Source organism: Elephantulus edwardii, unplaced genomic scaffold (assembly GCF_000299155.1).
Source record: "Elephantulus edwardii isolate Elephantulus edwardi_28Jun2011 unplaced genomic scaffold, EleEdw1.0 scaffold00006, whole genome shotgun sequence".
NCBI lineage: Eukaryota > Metazoa > Chordata > Mammalia > Macroscelidea > Macroscelididae > Elephantulus > Elephantulus edwardii.
The window spans coordinates 18,814,432-18,831,846 of NW_006399756.1; the positions used below are offsets into that span (position 1 = coordinate 18,814,432).

At 44.7% G+C, this 17,415-nt stretch overlaps 1 protein-coding gene across 1 annotated transcript in view; it reads right to left on the reverse strand.

Annotated features, from left to right (window-relative positions):
- The window catches only part of TECTB (tectorin beta), an 18,419-nt gene extending 1,230 nt beyond the window's left edge, over positions 1-17,189 (reverse strand). The window contains exons 1-9 of the mRNA XM_006879936.1: positions 17,041-17,189; positions 15,056-15,246; positions 12,765-12,907; positions 12,586-12,658; positions 7,448-7,551; positions 7,274-7,357; positions 4,801-4,963; positions 2,560-2,632; positions 867-899 (exon numbers count right to left, since the gene is read on the reverse strand). Coding sequence (XP_006879998.1) covers positions 867-899; positions 2,560-2,632; positions 4,801-4,963; positions 7,274-7,357; positions 7,448-7,551; positions 12,586-12,658; positions 12,765-12,907; positions 15,056-15,246; positions 17,041-17,116 — 940 coding nt within the window. The 5' untranslated portion in view covers positions 17,117-17,189. The remainder of the gene's footprint in view (positions 1-866; positions 900-2,559; positions 2,633-4,800; positions 4,964-7,273; positions 7,358-7,447; positions 7,552-12,585; positions 12,659-12,764; positions 12,908-15,055; positions 15,247-17,040) is intronic.
- Positions 17,190-17,415: the final 226 nt, after the last annotated feature.

Below are 17,415 nucleotides of genomic sequence, written 5' to 3' on the forward strand. Positions count from 1 at the left end.
GGATGGGTGTGTCAGAGGCAATGAGATTGGCACAGGATAGAGCAGGGTTTAGGGCTGTTGTGCATAGGGTCGCTATGAGTCACAAACGACTTGACGGCACATAACAACAACAGGATGAGTCTTGTAAAAAATTGGTTTATGTCATTTTCCTGTAATGTACACCTCAAAGTCCTTATGTGCGAGGTTAACAAAGGAGACAATGGTCCTGTTTTGGTCTCGAGTCATAGTTGAAATGTTTCTTCCTCAAAGAGGCTTCTTCGGCGCCCAACTGAGTCGCCTCTTGTGTCTTTTCTTGGTACAGCAGCTGCTATACTTAGCAGAGTGCTTGGAACGGCATCATCATTGCACCCCAATCAGATGTTTGTTGTGTGCTGGACATTGTTCTGGGCCCTTTACCTGCAATATTGAGTCCCTGCCACCACCAGGTAGGAGAGGAACACTTTTTAGCTCCTTTAACAGAACAAACTGGCAAGTGGCTGAGAGGAGGTAATTGTCCAAGCTCACACAGTTAGTGAGTAGCACAGACATAGTGGGAGCTCAGAGGCATTTGCTGAACTAACAGATCATTGTGAATCCTAGTCTATAAATGAAGACACCCAGGCGAAGCCACCTGGTAATGGCTTTGCTGAGTCTTGGGGGCGTGGGGCCTACCTGTTATCATTTTATCCCAGCTCCATCTCCCTTCAGAGCTCAGGGCTGGCTGCAGCAGGGTCTCATTAACGGCCCTCCTCCTTACCCAGCTGTGTCCTGTCAGTTGCAATTTTCTGGAAGGTTTTGCTGTCAGCCAAGGTAAGCTGCTTTTAAAGCACACGTCTGCCTTTCAAACACATTACCTGTGACCCTCCCAGGCATGCTCTTATCCTTACCTGCGAAGCTGTAGAGGCTGGAGAACCCTGTGCCTGTGGTGAGCAAAAAGAAAGAACATGGAGTTTAATATGAGGGAAGAGGCAGACGCAACTACGTCTCTAACATGCAGACTTCTCCTGACCCAGCCCATTACCTTCAGCACAACGTTTATACCATTTGCAAAGACTTTATTCTCACACCTGCCCCTCAGTTAAGTCAGGCGTGGTGATGCATTTTCTTAAAGGACCAGCTAGTAAATAATTGAGCTTTGTGAGCTGAACGATCACCACCATATCTGTTCTGCACTGCAAGCTCAGCTAAGGCAGTCATTGATGGCAGGTAGTGTATATACCCGTGTTGATCTATGTTTTTAAAAAACCCACTACCCTTTTTTACAGACCCTGAAACTTTAACTTCATACCATTTTTTATGGACTACAAAATGGTGTTCTCCTCTTAATTTTGTCATTGTTGTGTGCTACCAAGTTGTAATCGACGCATAGTTGACTTCTGATGAATTTTCAGTCATTTAATTAAGTGGAAGAAGTTTGTTCATCCTTTAGTCACATAAAAATGTAAAAACCAAAAAATAAAAATACCCTTAACTAGCAGACCAAACAAAATCGTGCACAGCTGCGATGTGGCCCTGGATGACTGCACTTCCAAGTATAATTGAAATCTTTGTGTGGTGCCAGCTGCTCGCACACTCAGCTGCTAACCAAAAGGTTAGAGATTCAAATCTACCCAGAGGCTCATAGGAAGAAAATCCTGGTGATCCACTTCTTTAGAGTCAATGGCTGACACCCGGTGGAACACGGCCCTACTCTGACACATGTAGGTGGTTGTGGGTTGGAATCAACTTGATGCCAGTTGGTTTTACTGGTAAGGTTGGTTACTAAGATGCTCAGCCTCCAGGTTACATCAGCCTGAGCTTGAACTCCCTCGGGTGCACTCACATAGCGCCTTGTTCCTTTGGCCCCACTCGCGGACAGTCAGCCCTCTTTCTATGAGCTGTTCATCATCTTCCTCTTTGCTAGATGGTCTGTGCTTTGAGAACAGGGCTTGCATGGGTCTCATTTATTTCTTGAACCCCAGTGGCCAACTCAGGACCAGATACAGCATAGGTTCTTCAAAGGATTTGGTTTAGCTTGGACAGTTCTAATTCTTTCACTCATTCTTATTCTTTAGTCTGTGTTCTGTTTGGAAGCTCCAAACTGCAAAGCCAAGCCACGATTGTCAGCTAGGTTCTGGTTCAGAGTGACCCACCACCCAGTCTCCAGGGCTGAGCCTCATCCCTAGAGGAGGCTCTCCACCTTTCGCTCATTGAGCAGGTGGGGATTCAAACCAAAGACCTTTCGGAAAGCAGCACAGCATGCTTATACTCTGCACCACCTTGTCTGGAAGCTGCTGTTGGTAGGTGCCTGGGAGTTGAATCCAATTCACTAACAGCAGACCTGTCCTCTCCTGTGCCACCTCTTAATTTCTTGGGGTCCCTTGAACTTAGGGCACACACAGAGCTTTTCAGACTTGTGACAAAACCTTAACTCCTTATCTCATGCTGAACCTCCCCTCCAGCTGGGAGCGTTCAGGGGCAGCTGGAGGCTGTGTCTACAGGCACACGTGGTTTGGAGGTTCAGTCAAAATGCTCAAACCGGCTGTGCCTGTGGACACAGCCTGGAAGTGGACGCAAACCGTGGGGCACAGAGGTGCTTACTGCGGAGAGAGAGCTCTACCACCAGGACGCCTCCCGTCTGCTCTCGGAGGAGGCGTTTCCGCTTGTCACAGGTCTGGAGGATGATGAGAAAGAGAGAGAGAAATGACAGTCCAAGAAAGAAAGACATCGCAGCCTGGATGGAGCCAGACCCTCCCGATCAACAGCTGTTGTACTGTCCTTGTTAGGCTGATTACAGACCCAAAGGACCCTGTGAGCAACAGACCTGGACGCTGCCTTATCCTATGGCTTCCGCATTGTCTTTAATAGACTTGAGCCCATTGTTACAGTCATGGTGTCAATTCACCTCGTTGAGGGTCTTCCTCTTTTTCTGACCCTTTCCCAGCTTGCTGTCTTTATCCAAGGACTAGCGTCTCCTGGCAACATGCTCAACGTATGTGAAATGAGGTTTCACCATCCTTTTTCCTAACGAGCATGTCGGGTGCCCTTTCTTACCTCTTTTTCCTACTGTTACTAAGAAGAAGAGAAAAAAAAAATCTTAAAAATTACCAAATCAAGAAATGAAACAAACTTCTAACTTACTAATCTTCAAGCTAATGAAAGAGACCTGAGAGCAATTATGCTGGAAGGGGAGCGATTGGACATGGGAGAGGTTGACCTTGTTTCTTTGGATGAGAAGGCGGCAGGGGGCTGCCTGTTACTGCGGTGAGAAGCCTTGCACACGTGTTCTGGTTCAGTTCGTATCCCTTCTTTTTTAACATGTTGCCTATTTCTGTCTGGTAGTGACTACCTTTGCTTGGCTCTGCTTCCTCTGACTGTTTTCACTTTGTCTATTCGGAATAGGCCAGAAGTGACCACTTTCTGGTCAAAGAACTCAGCAGGAATAGAGATCCTAATGCCATTTCTGGTGGTTACTATAAACTGTGAACAAGTAACCCCTACTGACACAGTGTACCTCCCTGCGTTGGGGTCTCTAGACCATGCAGGCCTGAGAAAGTCATAGTTCCAGCTTTAGCATTTGCGCTGGAGTTGGAGGTGGTGATTCTCACATTCTGATGTGCGTCCCAACACGTGGAGGCCTTGTTAAAAACAGGCTGGGGGAGGTGCGTCCAGAGTTCTGACTCAGTCAGCCTGGAGTAAAAGGCCCGTAGTGATGCAGTTGTTACGCATTTGGCTGCCAACCTCTGCCAGTGGCTCACACATACTCGCTGTTCCTCAGGGCAAGAGTAAAAACAACAGCAAAAAATCAGCACGTAGTCATTGGGTCTATTCCGACTTATGGCCACCTGATGAGACAGAAGGGATCTCTGCCTTTTTTTTTTTTTTTTTTTTTGTGAGGCTAGACCGCTTCACAGGAGCAGATGACCTTATTTTTCCCCCCTGAGGCAGCTGGTAGATTCTAACAGATGACCTTTCAGTTAACATCCCAACACTTAGTCCACCGTGCCACCAAGAATATGTGTCAGTCAGCTCCTATGAGGATGACAGATTTGAAAACCCGATAGGACAATATTCTACTCTGCTTTGCAGTGTTGCCACAATTCGGAATTGACTCAATTAGCAGTGACTGGTGTAGAGGGGCATCTGAGAACTGGCAAGTCTCACGAAGTTCCCAGGTGGTGCTGGGCTGGAAGGGGCAAGACCACAGCCCTCCAAATGGGTGACTGCCTTCAGCCTGGGTCTGAGGTTGGAGCCTGCAATGGCTTTGTGTGTGTATTGAGGGGGTGTGGAGCTGGAGGCAAAACCAACTCCCTGGCACTACGTCCACTCAGCACGTCTGCAAACCAGACCCCGCTCCCTGACTTTCTGCCATGGATCTCACTGGCCATGACCCCAGCCTTGGGATCCCCATGTCATCTCTCAGAAGCTGAGGTAGTCCCTCAGTCTACACAGTCAAGAGCTAAAAATATCCACCTTTTGACTATACTCAGAAGCTGCTGTTGCCACCTGGCCTTGCATCTCCACTGTGCTTTACCTTTTCCTTATCATTTCAGTCTCTCATCCTTTTCATTTTACCTGACATCGCTTTCTGAAAAGGGAAGGACCGCCATTACTTATCATTGTTTCATCTTTTAAGAGAAGAAGTCCAGGCTGTTAGGGTCAAGTGATGGCCCAGGCTACGTAGCTGTTTAGTGGCAGGATGGACAGGTTCCAGATTGTCTATTCCATACCCAGCACTCTTTTCCTCTGGAATTCCCTCGGCATTCCTCTCCACCCAGCTTTAAAAACCAGAGCTCCCCAGTCCAGCCTCCCATGATCCTCCCTCTGGTAACACAGACTCACCACGGGGCAGGAGAGCTTCTCACTGTCACAGATGAAGGTCTCACAGTGTAACCAGACCTTGGAGAGCTTGGGAATGTTCTGGAACCGGAAGGCATTAAACTGGAACGTTGCCCTGTGATCTTTCCCATTCTCGTGTACAAGGACCGTTTCATCTGTGGGGCAGCTGAGGCAGGAAGGGGAGAGGAAGAGAGGTTACCTCATCAAACCCAAGCAAGGGCTTCGGAAGCAAGTTCATATACAACATTTCCCCAGGGGTTCTTACTCCCTTAAGAGTACCTGGACGATGAAAAACTTAGCGTGCTTGGCTACCGACTGAAAGGTTGGAGATTGGAGGGAATGATGATTTACCATGTTGTTGTTGTTGTTATGTGCTGTCAAGTCACCTGTGACTCATAGCAACCCTATGTACAAGAGCTCTAAGCCCTGCTCTTTCTATCCAGTGCCAATCTCACTGTCTTGGACATACACTCCCATTAGCCCAATCACTGAATCGGTCCATCTCATCAAGGATCTTCCTCTCCTGTGCTGTCCCTCCAACTTCCCAAGCATAACGTCCCTTCTCCAAGCACTGGTCCCTCCTTGCAACATGTCCAAAGTATATCAGACGAAGCTTCAGAATCCTTGCCTCCAAGGAGCAACCCAGTTTCACCCTCTCCAGGACAAACTTGTTTGTTCTTCCAGCAGTCCATGGTATAGTCAACACTCTTCTCCAGCATCACAGCTCAAAGGCATCAATTCTGTCCAGCTCTCTAATGCATAGCATGCAATTGTGAAGATTATGGCCCAGATCACGCGCATTTTACTCTCCAGCTTGATGTTGTTGCTCTTCAGTACTCTGGAGAGGTCCCTGGCAGCTGACTTTCCCAATGCAATTCTTCTCTTGATTTCCTGGCTGCTGGTACCAAGAGTGTTGACTGGAGCCAAACAAACTAAGACTGTTAACTATCACAATCTCTTTGCCATCCATACCACACTTAAAAAATAAAAAATAAATAAAATCAGCCCTTGAAGACTGAGGGAGCACAGTTCTAGTCTGAAAAACCTGGAGTTGTCCTGGGTAGAAGTTGGTGTTACAGTAACTGGTGGCACTGTATTTCCAAAGAATTTTGATTGATCACATATCACAATTAGGAAGCCGATTGAGGAATGATTTCTGAGGTGAGTGAAAGAAGTGGTGTCAGAGAGATAATGGAGAGAGAGTGAGACTTCAACTCCCAGTGCAATGCAGAGTTATTCCCATGATATCCAAAACATCTCTGACTGTTGCAGCACCAAAACAACATGCAGAAAGTTACTTTCACCAGAGACCCTCTCCCACCTTCTCAGAACCACAAGGCCCACCTTGAGTTCAAATGGGCAAAAGGAGGATGAATCATCACCCCTTACTATCTGCACCAGGGTCAGAAGCTCAGTTCTGCTTGGGGCAGCCACTGACCAGTGATGCTCTTGTGGACATTCTCCAAATTGTGAAAGGTGACCCTTGCAGGAGGATCATTTTGTCAATAAACCTGAGATCCTTGAGTGAACTCAAGACCAGAGTCCTTAAAATAGTTCCTTGAAGTCAGAGAGTCCAAGGCCTGCTGTAAGCCAGTGGAAAATAATGTAAACAGACCTTCGTTGGGGGCAGGAAGGAGGCAATGGGCAGGCCCTTGGCACCACCGGCTTTTGGCACCGGCTGTAGCACCTGCCCCTCAGTCACATCTCTAGATAATTTACTGTCCTGCTAAGACTTGTTTACAGCATCACCACATAAGTCTTTTCCCCAAATCGGGTCACCCTTTGAGATGGTTGTACTACTTGGGTGTTCTCACATGCACAGGGCAATTCCAGATAATAGAGTTAATCTAGAATTGCTCTCCTGTGGTGCAATTTCAACTCATTAGTCCATCAATCCTCTATTCAAAAGTGCTAAGCTCCCTATTGTCTCCAGAATCAATAATAAAAACATTTGTCCTGGCCTTGGCTTCCAGTGCCAGTATCTGGTTATGCTCTTTCCTTCTTTTCCAACTGTGAGCACTATTTCTGGGATAATCTTCTGATTTAGCACTGGATACTGACTTTACATTGTAACAGGCTAAGCTTTTTACGTGGATTATTCACTTAAGTCCTTTGGTATCACACTGACCAGATTTGAACCTACCCTCCTCCACCTCCCCTTAAACAGACACTTATGATGTGACCTTCCTTAACTCTCCCATGCCTCATTTTTCTCTTCTGAGGATGAGAATAATACACTGTTGTAAGACAGAAATGAGATACTAGATGATAAAGTTCCTGGAATGGTCCCTGGTCCCTGGAAAACATTATATGAGTTTTCTAATTAGTACTTAGCCTGGGTACCAGGAAGAGACACTTGCCTGGATATGACCCCAGTGGACCTTACATCTTTCCAATATATCCCAAGCCAGAGCAAAGTAGCCAGGGCTCTACCTGGTCCCACCTTCGTCCTTGTTCTCCAGGGAAGAATACCTACCCCTTGTTAATCAGCTGCCACTGCAACGGATACATGAAGTCAGCTGAGGGGGTGGCCCAGCAGCTGTTCAACACCACCTTGAACCTGGAAATGAAGCAAAGCAGTATCACTCTGAGCTAGTGTCTAGAAACATGTAGATGTTTAAAAAGAGAAAAATGGAGGGAAAGTACTTACCGAATGCTCAGCCCTTTGGCTTCGACGCCTGCAAAAAGGTCAGAACCAATTTCAGATGTCTCCAGCACAAAAGGAGCTTCTTTCTTAGTGGAGAACTTGGCGTTCTTTGGAAGGAAATCAACATTGGACATTATGAATCCACAGAATAAAAAGCCAGAGGAAAGAAGCAGATGAGTTGGAATGGAGTGGTGGTGGGGTAGGTCCAAAGGTGCAAACCCAAGAGACCACAGAGATCCTGTAGGTCCTGAGAAGTTGTACCTCTGGATGTTGGTGCCATCTTACATGGAATGAGGACAACTGATGTTCAAGACATCCAGGGAAGAAATATCTCTCTCTCTCTCTCTCTCTCAAGAATTCATTTTTAATCTAGACAAAATAACTCAGACAGATGTGTGTCCAGCAAGAGAACATGGAGTCCAGGGTGGCTGGAGCAATGAGTGAAGGAGATAGGTGGAGATGAAGGGGATGAAGTTGGAGGAAGTGAAGTCAGAGAGACAATGGAGTGGATAGAGAGAGAGAAAGACAGCCTTCAACTTCCAATGTGACGAAGAGTCATTACCATGATTTCAGCGCAAGAGCGACAGGTTATAATGACAGACTTGATGTATGGTCTTCACTCAGAAGCTCTGCGTGAGTTATTAGGAATAACAGCAATGTTCTGGTTGACTTACCCATTCAACCCATCCACTGTTGTCAAGCTGATTTTTGTTCATGCTAACTGTCAAGGACAGACTAGAAATGTCCCAAAGGGATTCCAAGACTGAAATCTTTGTGACAATAATCTGTCAAATCTTTTCTCTAATGGAGTGCTTGGTGAGTTAGAACCACTGACCTTTTGTTCGGCAGTGCACACTGCTTTAACAATTACACCATCATAGTTCCTTGACTTATACAAAGGAGGTTCCATCCCCTCCAGTTTTGGAGTCTTGAGTTCATTTAGTTGTGATAATTACTACTTGGTCTTCTGAGACAAAAACACCAGAGGAAAGGACAGGGACCTTGGGATAATCTTAGCCCAACCACTAACTGAAGACGCTACCAGCCAGACAGCCTTTAGGAGTTTTTCTTTACTGCTTGTAAAAGGAGAATCAGTTTTTCCTTTACCTGCCTCACAGGGAAGGTTTTCTGATGGTGAAATCAGGCCTTCCAATCCCTTCATCTGATGAAAACGTTAAGTCACCAGTGGTACAAGTTAATGATGAATACTGCTAGTTTAGCTACAGTTTATTTGGAAACGATTTAGAAGATACTTTTGCTCACAATCCTACTGTGAGATACTTGTGAGAGAGAGCAGCTCCAGAGTTAATATTTCCCTAGAACAGTTTCTTAGAATCTTCAATAATCTCGAATGTCTAGACTATTTTCTTTCTGGCTGCCACCTTTGAAAAGGGGCAGGGCCAAGCTGGAGCCCAGGAAGAATGACTAGGATACTGAATGACCCACCATTGGGAAGATGTCTAGCTTGGGCAAAGCTGGAGATGGCTGGTTGTCTTGGGATGTGGGCAGGGTTATCAGCGGCATAACTCTCTGTAATTATTTCAAAAGACAGAACCAAGCTCAGTAGACAGGCATTGCTAGTGATGGATTTCTACTGTTCATCTGTCTAACCTAGGAAGGCTCAGCTCACATGCTTGTCCTTAGAAGGGTCTGGGAGACGATCTCTCAGTGACTTCGCAGATGTATTTTGTGGCTGGTCAAGTTTGCTGATCTCTCAGATTTGTTCTGACTCTCTCATTTTGGCTCCAATCACTTACTTTTCATCTATTCAAGCATTTTCAATACTCTCTAAGCAGAATGGCCACTGTGGCTTGAATTGAGTGAAGGTCAACTTAATCCCACCACTGACATTGATTCCCACCCTATAAAGACAATGATATTGTTTAGTATTTCCTCTTGAGAATCTCTCAGTTCAGGAGATTCTGCTTTAGATGGGGTCAAAGGCTGCAATCAAAAGTTCTTTTCTCAGGCTCCTACCTTGTGCTATACACTGTGCTAAGCACTTCACACAATTATTTCATTTAATCTTCATAGCAACTTTATAGGGTGAGTGCTGTAATTATCCCTACATAAAAAATTCAGGGATACAGAGGGCCAAGTCACACTGCTAGAACATAGAAGAACCAGGCTGCTGCTTAGGTCTCACAGCAAGATTCATTCTCTTAACCATGGTACAAGATTACCCCTCCAAGCCAGACTACCTCCCTTTGTTTTGTTGTTTTTTATTTTTTTCCTCCTCCCTTTGTTTTGGATTGAGAATCAAAATAGCTGTTTGCTGGGAAAAAACCCAAGCATGGGCACTTGGCAGGAGTGAGTGGGGCGGGGACAGAGAGGAGAGGAAGCACACAGAGTGAAACTCCTGCTTTTGGAGCCCAGCATCTGTGGCTCTCAGAATGCTAAGTAATTAGCCAAGCTTTGATTCCATTGTGCTATGTAGGGCACGGCTCTGTCCCTGGTAATTTGATGGAAATATATGCAGGGAATCAGTTGTTGCTTCAGAAACACACAAGAATGTGCTGAAAACAGGAGGGAGGATGCAGGAGAAAATACCAACTGCATTGGGCCCGCATAGGAGATGGCACCCGTGGTCAAATTATTTCAACACAGCTTGCACCTCAGCTCTGCAGAGAGCCACCCTCAACCCCAGCTGACTGCATGCATGCAAACCAGGTCAACACTACTGTAACTACCTTCTCAATAAGATCCACAGTGGAAATGTTAAAAAAAAAATTATTTCAACACAAGTCTGTCACAAGCAGAACTTTCTCTTTGCTGAGGTTCATTGATTCCAGAGCTGATTTAGTTGGCCTCCAGGCAAGTCTAGAACAGTCCTTCCTAGAACAATCCAAGGGTATATCCTGTTCAGTCTGTCTATTCAGCCCTCTTAATTGTTCATATTATTTTATTTTCCTTAAAAGAACGGGACAGTTTCCTTCCAGTTCTAAGAGTTGATACGTATGTCTTGAAACTCATTCCCATGTGGCTAATGGTGGGGAACAATTTTTTTACAATCCTGCTGTCTCTCCCTTCCTAACTGTTATGGCACCTGCCTAGCTCATCCTTGCATTCTGTTTGGTTGAAATAGCAGCCAGTACTTCTGGACAGGAATTCAATAGGCAATGCTTGTTGTTGTTGTTATGTGCCGTCGAGTTGTTTGCGACTCACAGCGACCCTATGTACAACAGCCCTAAACCCTGCTCTATCCTGTGCCAATCTCATTGCCTCTGACACACCCATCCCAATTACCCCAGTCACTGAATCAATCCACCTCATAGAGGGTCTTCCCCTCCTGCGCTGTCCCTCCACTCTGCCCAGCATGATGTCCCTCTCTAAAGACCTGTCTCTCCTTACAACATGTCCAAAGTATGTCAGGCGAAGCCCCAGAATCCTTGCCTCCAAGGAGCAGCCTGGTTTAATCCTCTCTACGATGAATCTGTTTGTTTTCTTGGCAGTCCATGGTACATTCAATACTCTTCTCCAGCACCACAGCTCAAAGGCGTCAATTCTCCTTCTATCCTCCCTAGTCATTGTCCAACTCTCTGATGCATAACAAGTGATTGCAAAAACCATAGCCTGTATCAGGTGCACCTTAGTCTCCAGAGAGCCTGTCATTAATCTCTCCTGAGAGGGATTTCAGCTTGTTGGAAGCCTCTTTTCTCTGGACAGCCTTCATCAGTGACTACAGTGTTGTCACCACCCTGGCTCTTCCTGGCACCCCATACTGTACTCACTCGCCCTGATTATCAATCCTGGGGTTGTATGAGACCTCTTTTCTCAAGACTTGGCCACTAGCGGTGTGTGACCAAGGTTTGATCAAAATTGTCTGAGCCTTGTAAGCTCATATAGGAGCTCTGGTAGCAAGGTGACTTAGTGCTCACCAGCTAATTCAAAAGGTGAGCAGTTTGAACCCACCAGCTGCTCTCTACAGGAGGCCAGTCTGCTTCAGTAAAGATTTTCAGTCTTGGAAATGAAGCTCCAGTGGAATAGATCTATCTTATTCCATAGGGCCACTATGAATTGAAATGGAATGAATATCAGTGTGGAGTGATTTTGTTGTTGTTGTTTGTAAGCTTATACATATTATGGACCTTTCTTTAATAAAAAGAGTAACATTTTTGAATATACAATTAGACAGGGGCCTTAAAAGAGATATGTGAGAGTGAGAGGCCTTACAATTTAAGTTTCATTACCATGTGCATTTGAAGTAAGCCAAGAAACTAAGGTTAAGAGCTCCAGATACTAGACTGGACTCTGGAACTACCTGTGGAATCTTGGGTAAATATTTCCTTCCTTTGGCCTTCAAATCCTGGTCTACAAATGGCCTAGATTGTTTTAGGATCCTTCTAGCTCACCTTCTGAGTTTAGAAGGGTTAATAGCCTCTGGAAAGCAGGTCAAGTAAGGTCAAGGAATTCAAAGGCAATTAAGCCAGGTAGATAATGCTTTCCTTTGTGAAATGAGAAGGTTGGACATTATGCCCTTGAAGGACATCTTCCTGATGTAATATTGTTGTATAAAGGGTTCTATTTCTGCCATCATCTTTCCCCAGCCAAGTGGGCTGGTGTCTGGGCACAGGCTTCCTCATACTGGAAGCTGTAGTACCTCTTCCAAGCAGGGAAACAGCTAGGCTAACAGCCATAGCATATTTGGTTTCTCTGTAGCACTTTATTTTGAGAGAGGCCTAAGTGTGCCTTTAATTTCAATGTCAACATAGGCAACATGCCTGGGGAAGTACACTAACTAAAGACTTCAGAGGCCAAAGAACTAGGCAGTAGAGGCCAGTCCCAAACCGTCTCTCAAGCAAGAAGTTTGTAGAAACTAATTTTTATTAAGAGTGGGACACACTGGCTATTTTCCTGACTCTTGACCTTGGTGAAGTCATGAGATTTTTGTTGACTCAGTTTTCTCATCTGTAAAATGGGAAAGTTGGTCTTATATCCCCCATGGCACCTTTCAATCATTCTAACCAGTCTATGTATTGTACTTCCTGCTGTATCTAGTCCATAAACAGGTTTAAAGTTAGACCAAAGCTTATATCGCAGCCTGAATCAAAGGCGGAAGCTTTGCACATAAATCCTGTCAAAGAGTCCTGTCATCTGGAAAAAACCCACAGGGCAGTAAAAGGATCCTGGAGACCACTTACAGTGTAGAAGTTGAGAGACAATTGGCTTTCAAAAGTGCCCATGCTCCCATTCTTCACGTGAACAGTGGCCACTCTGAAAAGGGGAGAGAATTTTGCATAAGGACTGAAACATGCCTGATTGGCAGAGACTGTAAGACACACGCAAGACAGCCAGCCCTCCACTCCACGGAGCAACTTACCTCTGGTCAAAGGCAGCCTGGTTCACCAAGTAGGTAGAGTGGTAGGTGCAGGAGAAGGAATAGTTCACGGGCTGGTTCTTCACGATCACGGTACTGTCATTGGAAACGATGTGGCTGTAGAAGTGGTAGATGGGGGGCTTGTACTGGAGAAAGGAAGGAAGTTTTTAGGGTAGTCACACGCTCCATGATGGACACATTATTTTTGTGTGCTGTTGAGTTAAGTATGGCTCAGAGAGACCCTGTGAATAATAGAGCTGAACCCTATTCCACCCTGTGTCATCCTCCTCATCTCTGACATGTATGAATGTGCCCACTGCTACAGTCATTGTGTCAACCCATCTCATTGGGGGTCTTCTTTTTCACTGATCTTCCACCTTTTCTAGTACGATGCCCTTTTCCAAGGAATTTCCAAGGACAACTCGCTTCTAGCAACACGTCCAAAGAATATGAGATACCCACCTATCCTTGCCTCTAAGGAACACACTGGCTGGACCTTCTCTCCAAGACATATCTGTTTGTTACTTTGGTTTAGGAAAAGTAGAGAATATGACTTGGGAGAAAGAACAATGAGGAAACGTTAACGTCTGCCATGGGGATGCTGCTCTTTCTTGTTAGGGAGGAGCTGAAAATTCTGGTAAAATTCTGAAGTCTGTTCAGCTGAAATGTTTAAATAATCTAAGTTGAATACCTTACATGGGGTGGGGTGGAATACCATAAACTCACTTTGCTTATGACCCAGAAAGAGCCAGCTCAGGATTATTTCCTAATTACTTATTTTCCCTTTCCAAGAATCCAGGTGAATGAGTTCATCCAGCTTTCAGTTCCAGATCAGATTTTATGCTCTTTTTTGTTCAACTATGAGTACTGTTTCTGAGATGATCTGACTTGGACTAGAGAATAATACAATGTTGGAGCCGGAAAGGGTTGAGATGTCCACAAAGGAAGTGGTGTACCTAGAACTACAGGAGTGATTTCTAGTTCACCCTTTTAGGATTCTCAAACAAATAAAGCCTTTGTTAATCCGGTACAGGACTCTTACCATTCAGCTGATGAATTTTTGTGAGGTCTTTAGGAAAATGAGGCAGTCCTGGAAGCGTTTTGAACTTCCCACGCCTCTCATCCCTTCAGACCAGAAGCAGCAGAAGGCTAAACATAACCTGGAAGATTTTATGACTCTGGTTCAGTGGCCTTGACCTAGTGACTTTGTCAGGAGGTCTCAGTTCCCTCTTCTATAGTACTATGATTCATAGCCTGTGGTTCCTTTTACTTCTGACTTTAAGTCTTTCACAAGACCTCCTCATGAACTGTGTTACACTTTGGACTCCTCCTTTAAAATGTTCTTCCAAAAAGCACTTCAAAGTTCGGGACAAAGGAGAGCCTACTCCTCCTGGAAAGGATGTCACTTTGGAAACCCTGCCCGGGAACTAGAAGCAAGTAAATAAAAACCAAACCTATAGCCGTTGAGTAGATTTCAACTAATGGCAACCTTCCATCAGATTTCTGAGGTTGTAAAGATCTACAAACTGGTAGCCTAGAGGTAAGGAGTGGTGCTGCCAACCTAAAGGCACATACATGGTTTGAATCCACCAATTGCTCTTCGGGAGAAAGATGGGCAATCTCTTGCAAATCCCTTGAAATTTACAGCCTCTGAAAACACACTGGAGGATCAGCTATGAGTTGGTTCCAAACTCAATGGCACATAACAACAACAAGATTGACAAGAGGAGATCACTCAGCTTTTTCCTATAGAACAGTAAGGGGTTCAAATACTGTGATCACCCTATGCCACCAGGGCTCCTTGGAAGCAAGGTGCAGGGATATGAGATATATTTTGTTCTACATGAGAGAAGGTGGCTTAAAAGATGTTGGTAAAAAAGGAGTCATTTTGTATCAAGTCAATTCCAATCATTGCAATCTCATGTGTGTAAGAGACAATTACAGGTTTTTAATGGCTGAGTTTTTGCAAGCAGATCACCTAGTTTTCCTTCCGAGGTGTATTTTGGTTGACTTGAATCTCTAACTTTTTGATTGGCCACTGAATGTATTAACTACTTGTATTAATGGGTGACTCGGGGTGGGGGGACTTACATAACATTTAATTCAAAAACTTATTTAAAATGGGCAGAGGAAGTTAAATATTACCATGCCAACAAATTCCTATATTTAGACTCAAGTTTGACTTTTCAAAGGAAATTGGTGACTTTGGGATCCGCTCAAGGATGGACAATAGATGCCTGACTTTTTGAGGTCAGTCATGACTTATTACTCACCATGAAGTGACCAGGGCTTACCTCTGACTGAGTTCCACAGTAAGACTTGTTTTTAGGTGACAGATCTGGGATCACAAATTGGTAATATCCTCCTTCATGGACGCCATTGTAACACAGTCCTCCAAGAGCCAGCTGGTGCACTTCCCATCCATAAGGACACTCAGGGATTTTGGTGATGATGGTTTTTGGATAACAGAACACAAGGATGACATCTGGGAAGAGCACACTCAAGATTTAAAATGTGGTATACCAACCCACCTGGAGAAAAAAGGGTGATACCTGAACAAGCAAAGAAGCTGCATGAAAATTCTTTCTCTGCTGTTCCTTAAGATCCACAATGAAAATATTCTTAAAACACGAGTTCTTGACGTCCCACTGTCATAATATCTACTAGTTCTATGTAATATCTGCACCACATTAACAATGTTAAAATTGATCCTTTTAAAAACTTTATATGAAGGGGTGTATTTACAAAGCCTCAGAATGTATGTATTGGATATGGTTCTGACTTACAATGACCCTACCTGGGTTTCTGAGGATATAAATCTTAATGAGAGGAGACTGCTCATCTTTCTTCTGTGAAGTGGCTGGTGGATTCGGACAGTCATCCTTCGCTAGTAGCTCAGCACACCACATTGTCTCCCCAGAGGGATGTCTATGTCTGTGTCTGTGTCTATGTCTATATTTATATTTTCCAAATGTCCATGAAAGTTCATAGTGGTGTAGGCATAGAGTGCTGCATTGCCAACTCAAAACCCATGCCTGATGCCAGTTCAAATCTACCAGCAATTCTGCAGGAGAAAAATGGGCAATCTCCCCCTGTGCAATTCACAGCCTAAAAACCCAAGGGAGGGTCACCAGTGAGACAGTTCTGACTTGATGACAATGAGAAAGTGAAATGTCCATGAAAATGATCATGGAACTTAAAAAAAAAAAGTCCATTTCATGCACAAATTGATTTCTGACACAGGACTGAACTTTATTGAGTAAATAGAAATACATACACATTTAAGCTCACAGCACTGAGTCCATTAGGACCCTTTACTGGTTTTCAAGTCTGTAAGTCTTTATTTGCTGCCCATATTTCTTCTGTGCAGCAGTTGGTATATTTGAATCACCAACCTTTTGACAGTCATACATGTTACACACTACACCCGCCCCCAGAGCTCCGTATAGTACTTGACACTCCGTGGTCAAGTTGCTAACTGAAAGGTTTTGGGTTGGTGGTTGCAATTCACCAGCTGTCCTTTGAGAGAAAGATGGGTGGTCTCTTCCAATTAATACTTACAGCCTTAAATACCTGATGAATGACCGTTATTAGTCAGAATAGACTGTAGGCTTGGAGATACATGTGTACACACATACTCTCATGGGATAGTCCACAGCAAGTTGTACCACTAACTCAAAAACCAAGCATCTCCAGCGCTTTGAATCTACCAGTGACTGAGAGAGAGAGATGAGCAGTCTCCTTCCATCCCTTGTTGTAATTTGTGGCTTAGCTCGATGGCTGGGAGAAAGTTAGATATAGACATCTATATCTATTTCAAAGTCTGTATTTATTCAGTACCGTTCTATTTCCTATGGGCAAAGTCAGGTGAGTATCTAGAGGTCTCAATGCTTCTTAGCTCCGTTACTGCATTTTCTTTTTTAATTAATTTTAATGAAAGCTTACAGAGACTTAGGGTTTCCAGTCATTCGTTGTTGCACTCTTTTCCCTGCCCATCTCCCTGGCCCAATTCACTCTTCTTGAAAAGTAAAAGAGAAACTCTTTCATTGTTATGCAATCCCTCCCCCCAAGTCCTGCACTGTGCAGCCTTCATTCTGGACTCCTGTCATGACAATAGTACCCAATCCTATATTCCTTTTAAACAATTCTTTCCCTCCTCTGTTTCAATGCAGTATACATCATTCCTCCCCTCCATCTCTGCCTTCCCTTGCTCTGAACTTCGCAAAAGAAAACTTTCAGGAAATGTTGCTCTTCAGAAAATGGCCAGGCTCGGACATACCTGCTTTATTTGGAGTGCATGATCTCGCAGAAGCTTCCGCAAAGACGGCCAGCAGGACAAAAGCCCGCATCACCATTGCTTCTCCGAGCCGGGCCTTTGCTGTGTGGCCACACTCAGCTGGCCAGATGTTCACAGTCCTGTCAGGGTCCACGCCTCAATCATTCTAGATCAGAAATAGGAATGAGAAATTCAAGTCAAGGGTGAGGACAGAGTGAACACACAGTTTTGGGGGAGTTCACGAAAGAAGAACAGCAGTGGTGTCTGCCCCCCCATTACTAATCGTTCCCTGTTGGGGTGAGAGTTTGGAAGGGGGACTCATACCACCAGAAAATCAATGGCACCCACAGCTGCTCATGTCCCTGACTGTCTCATTCT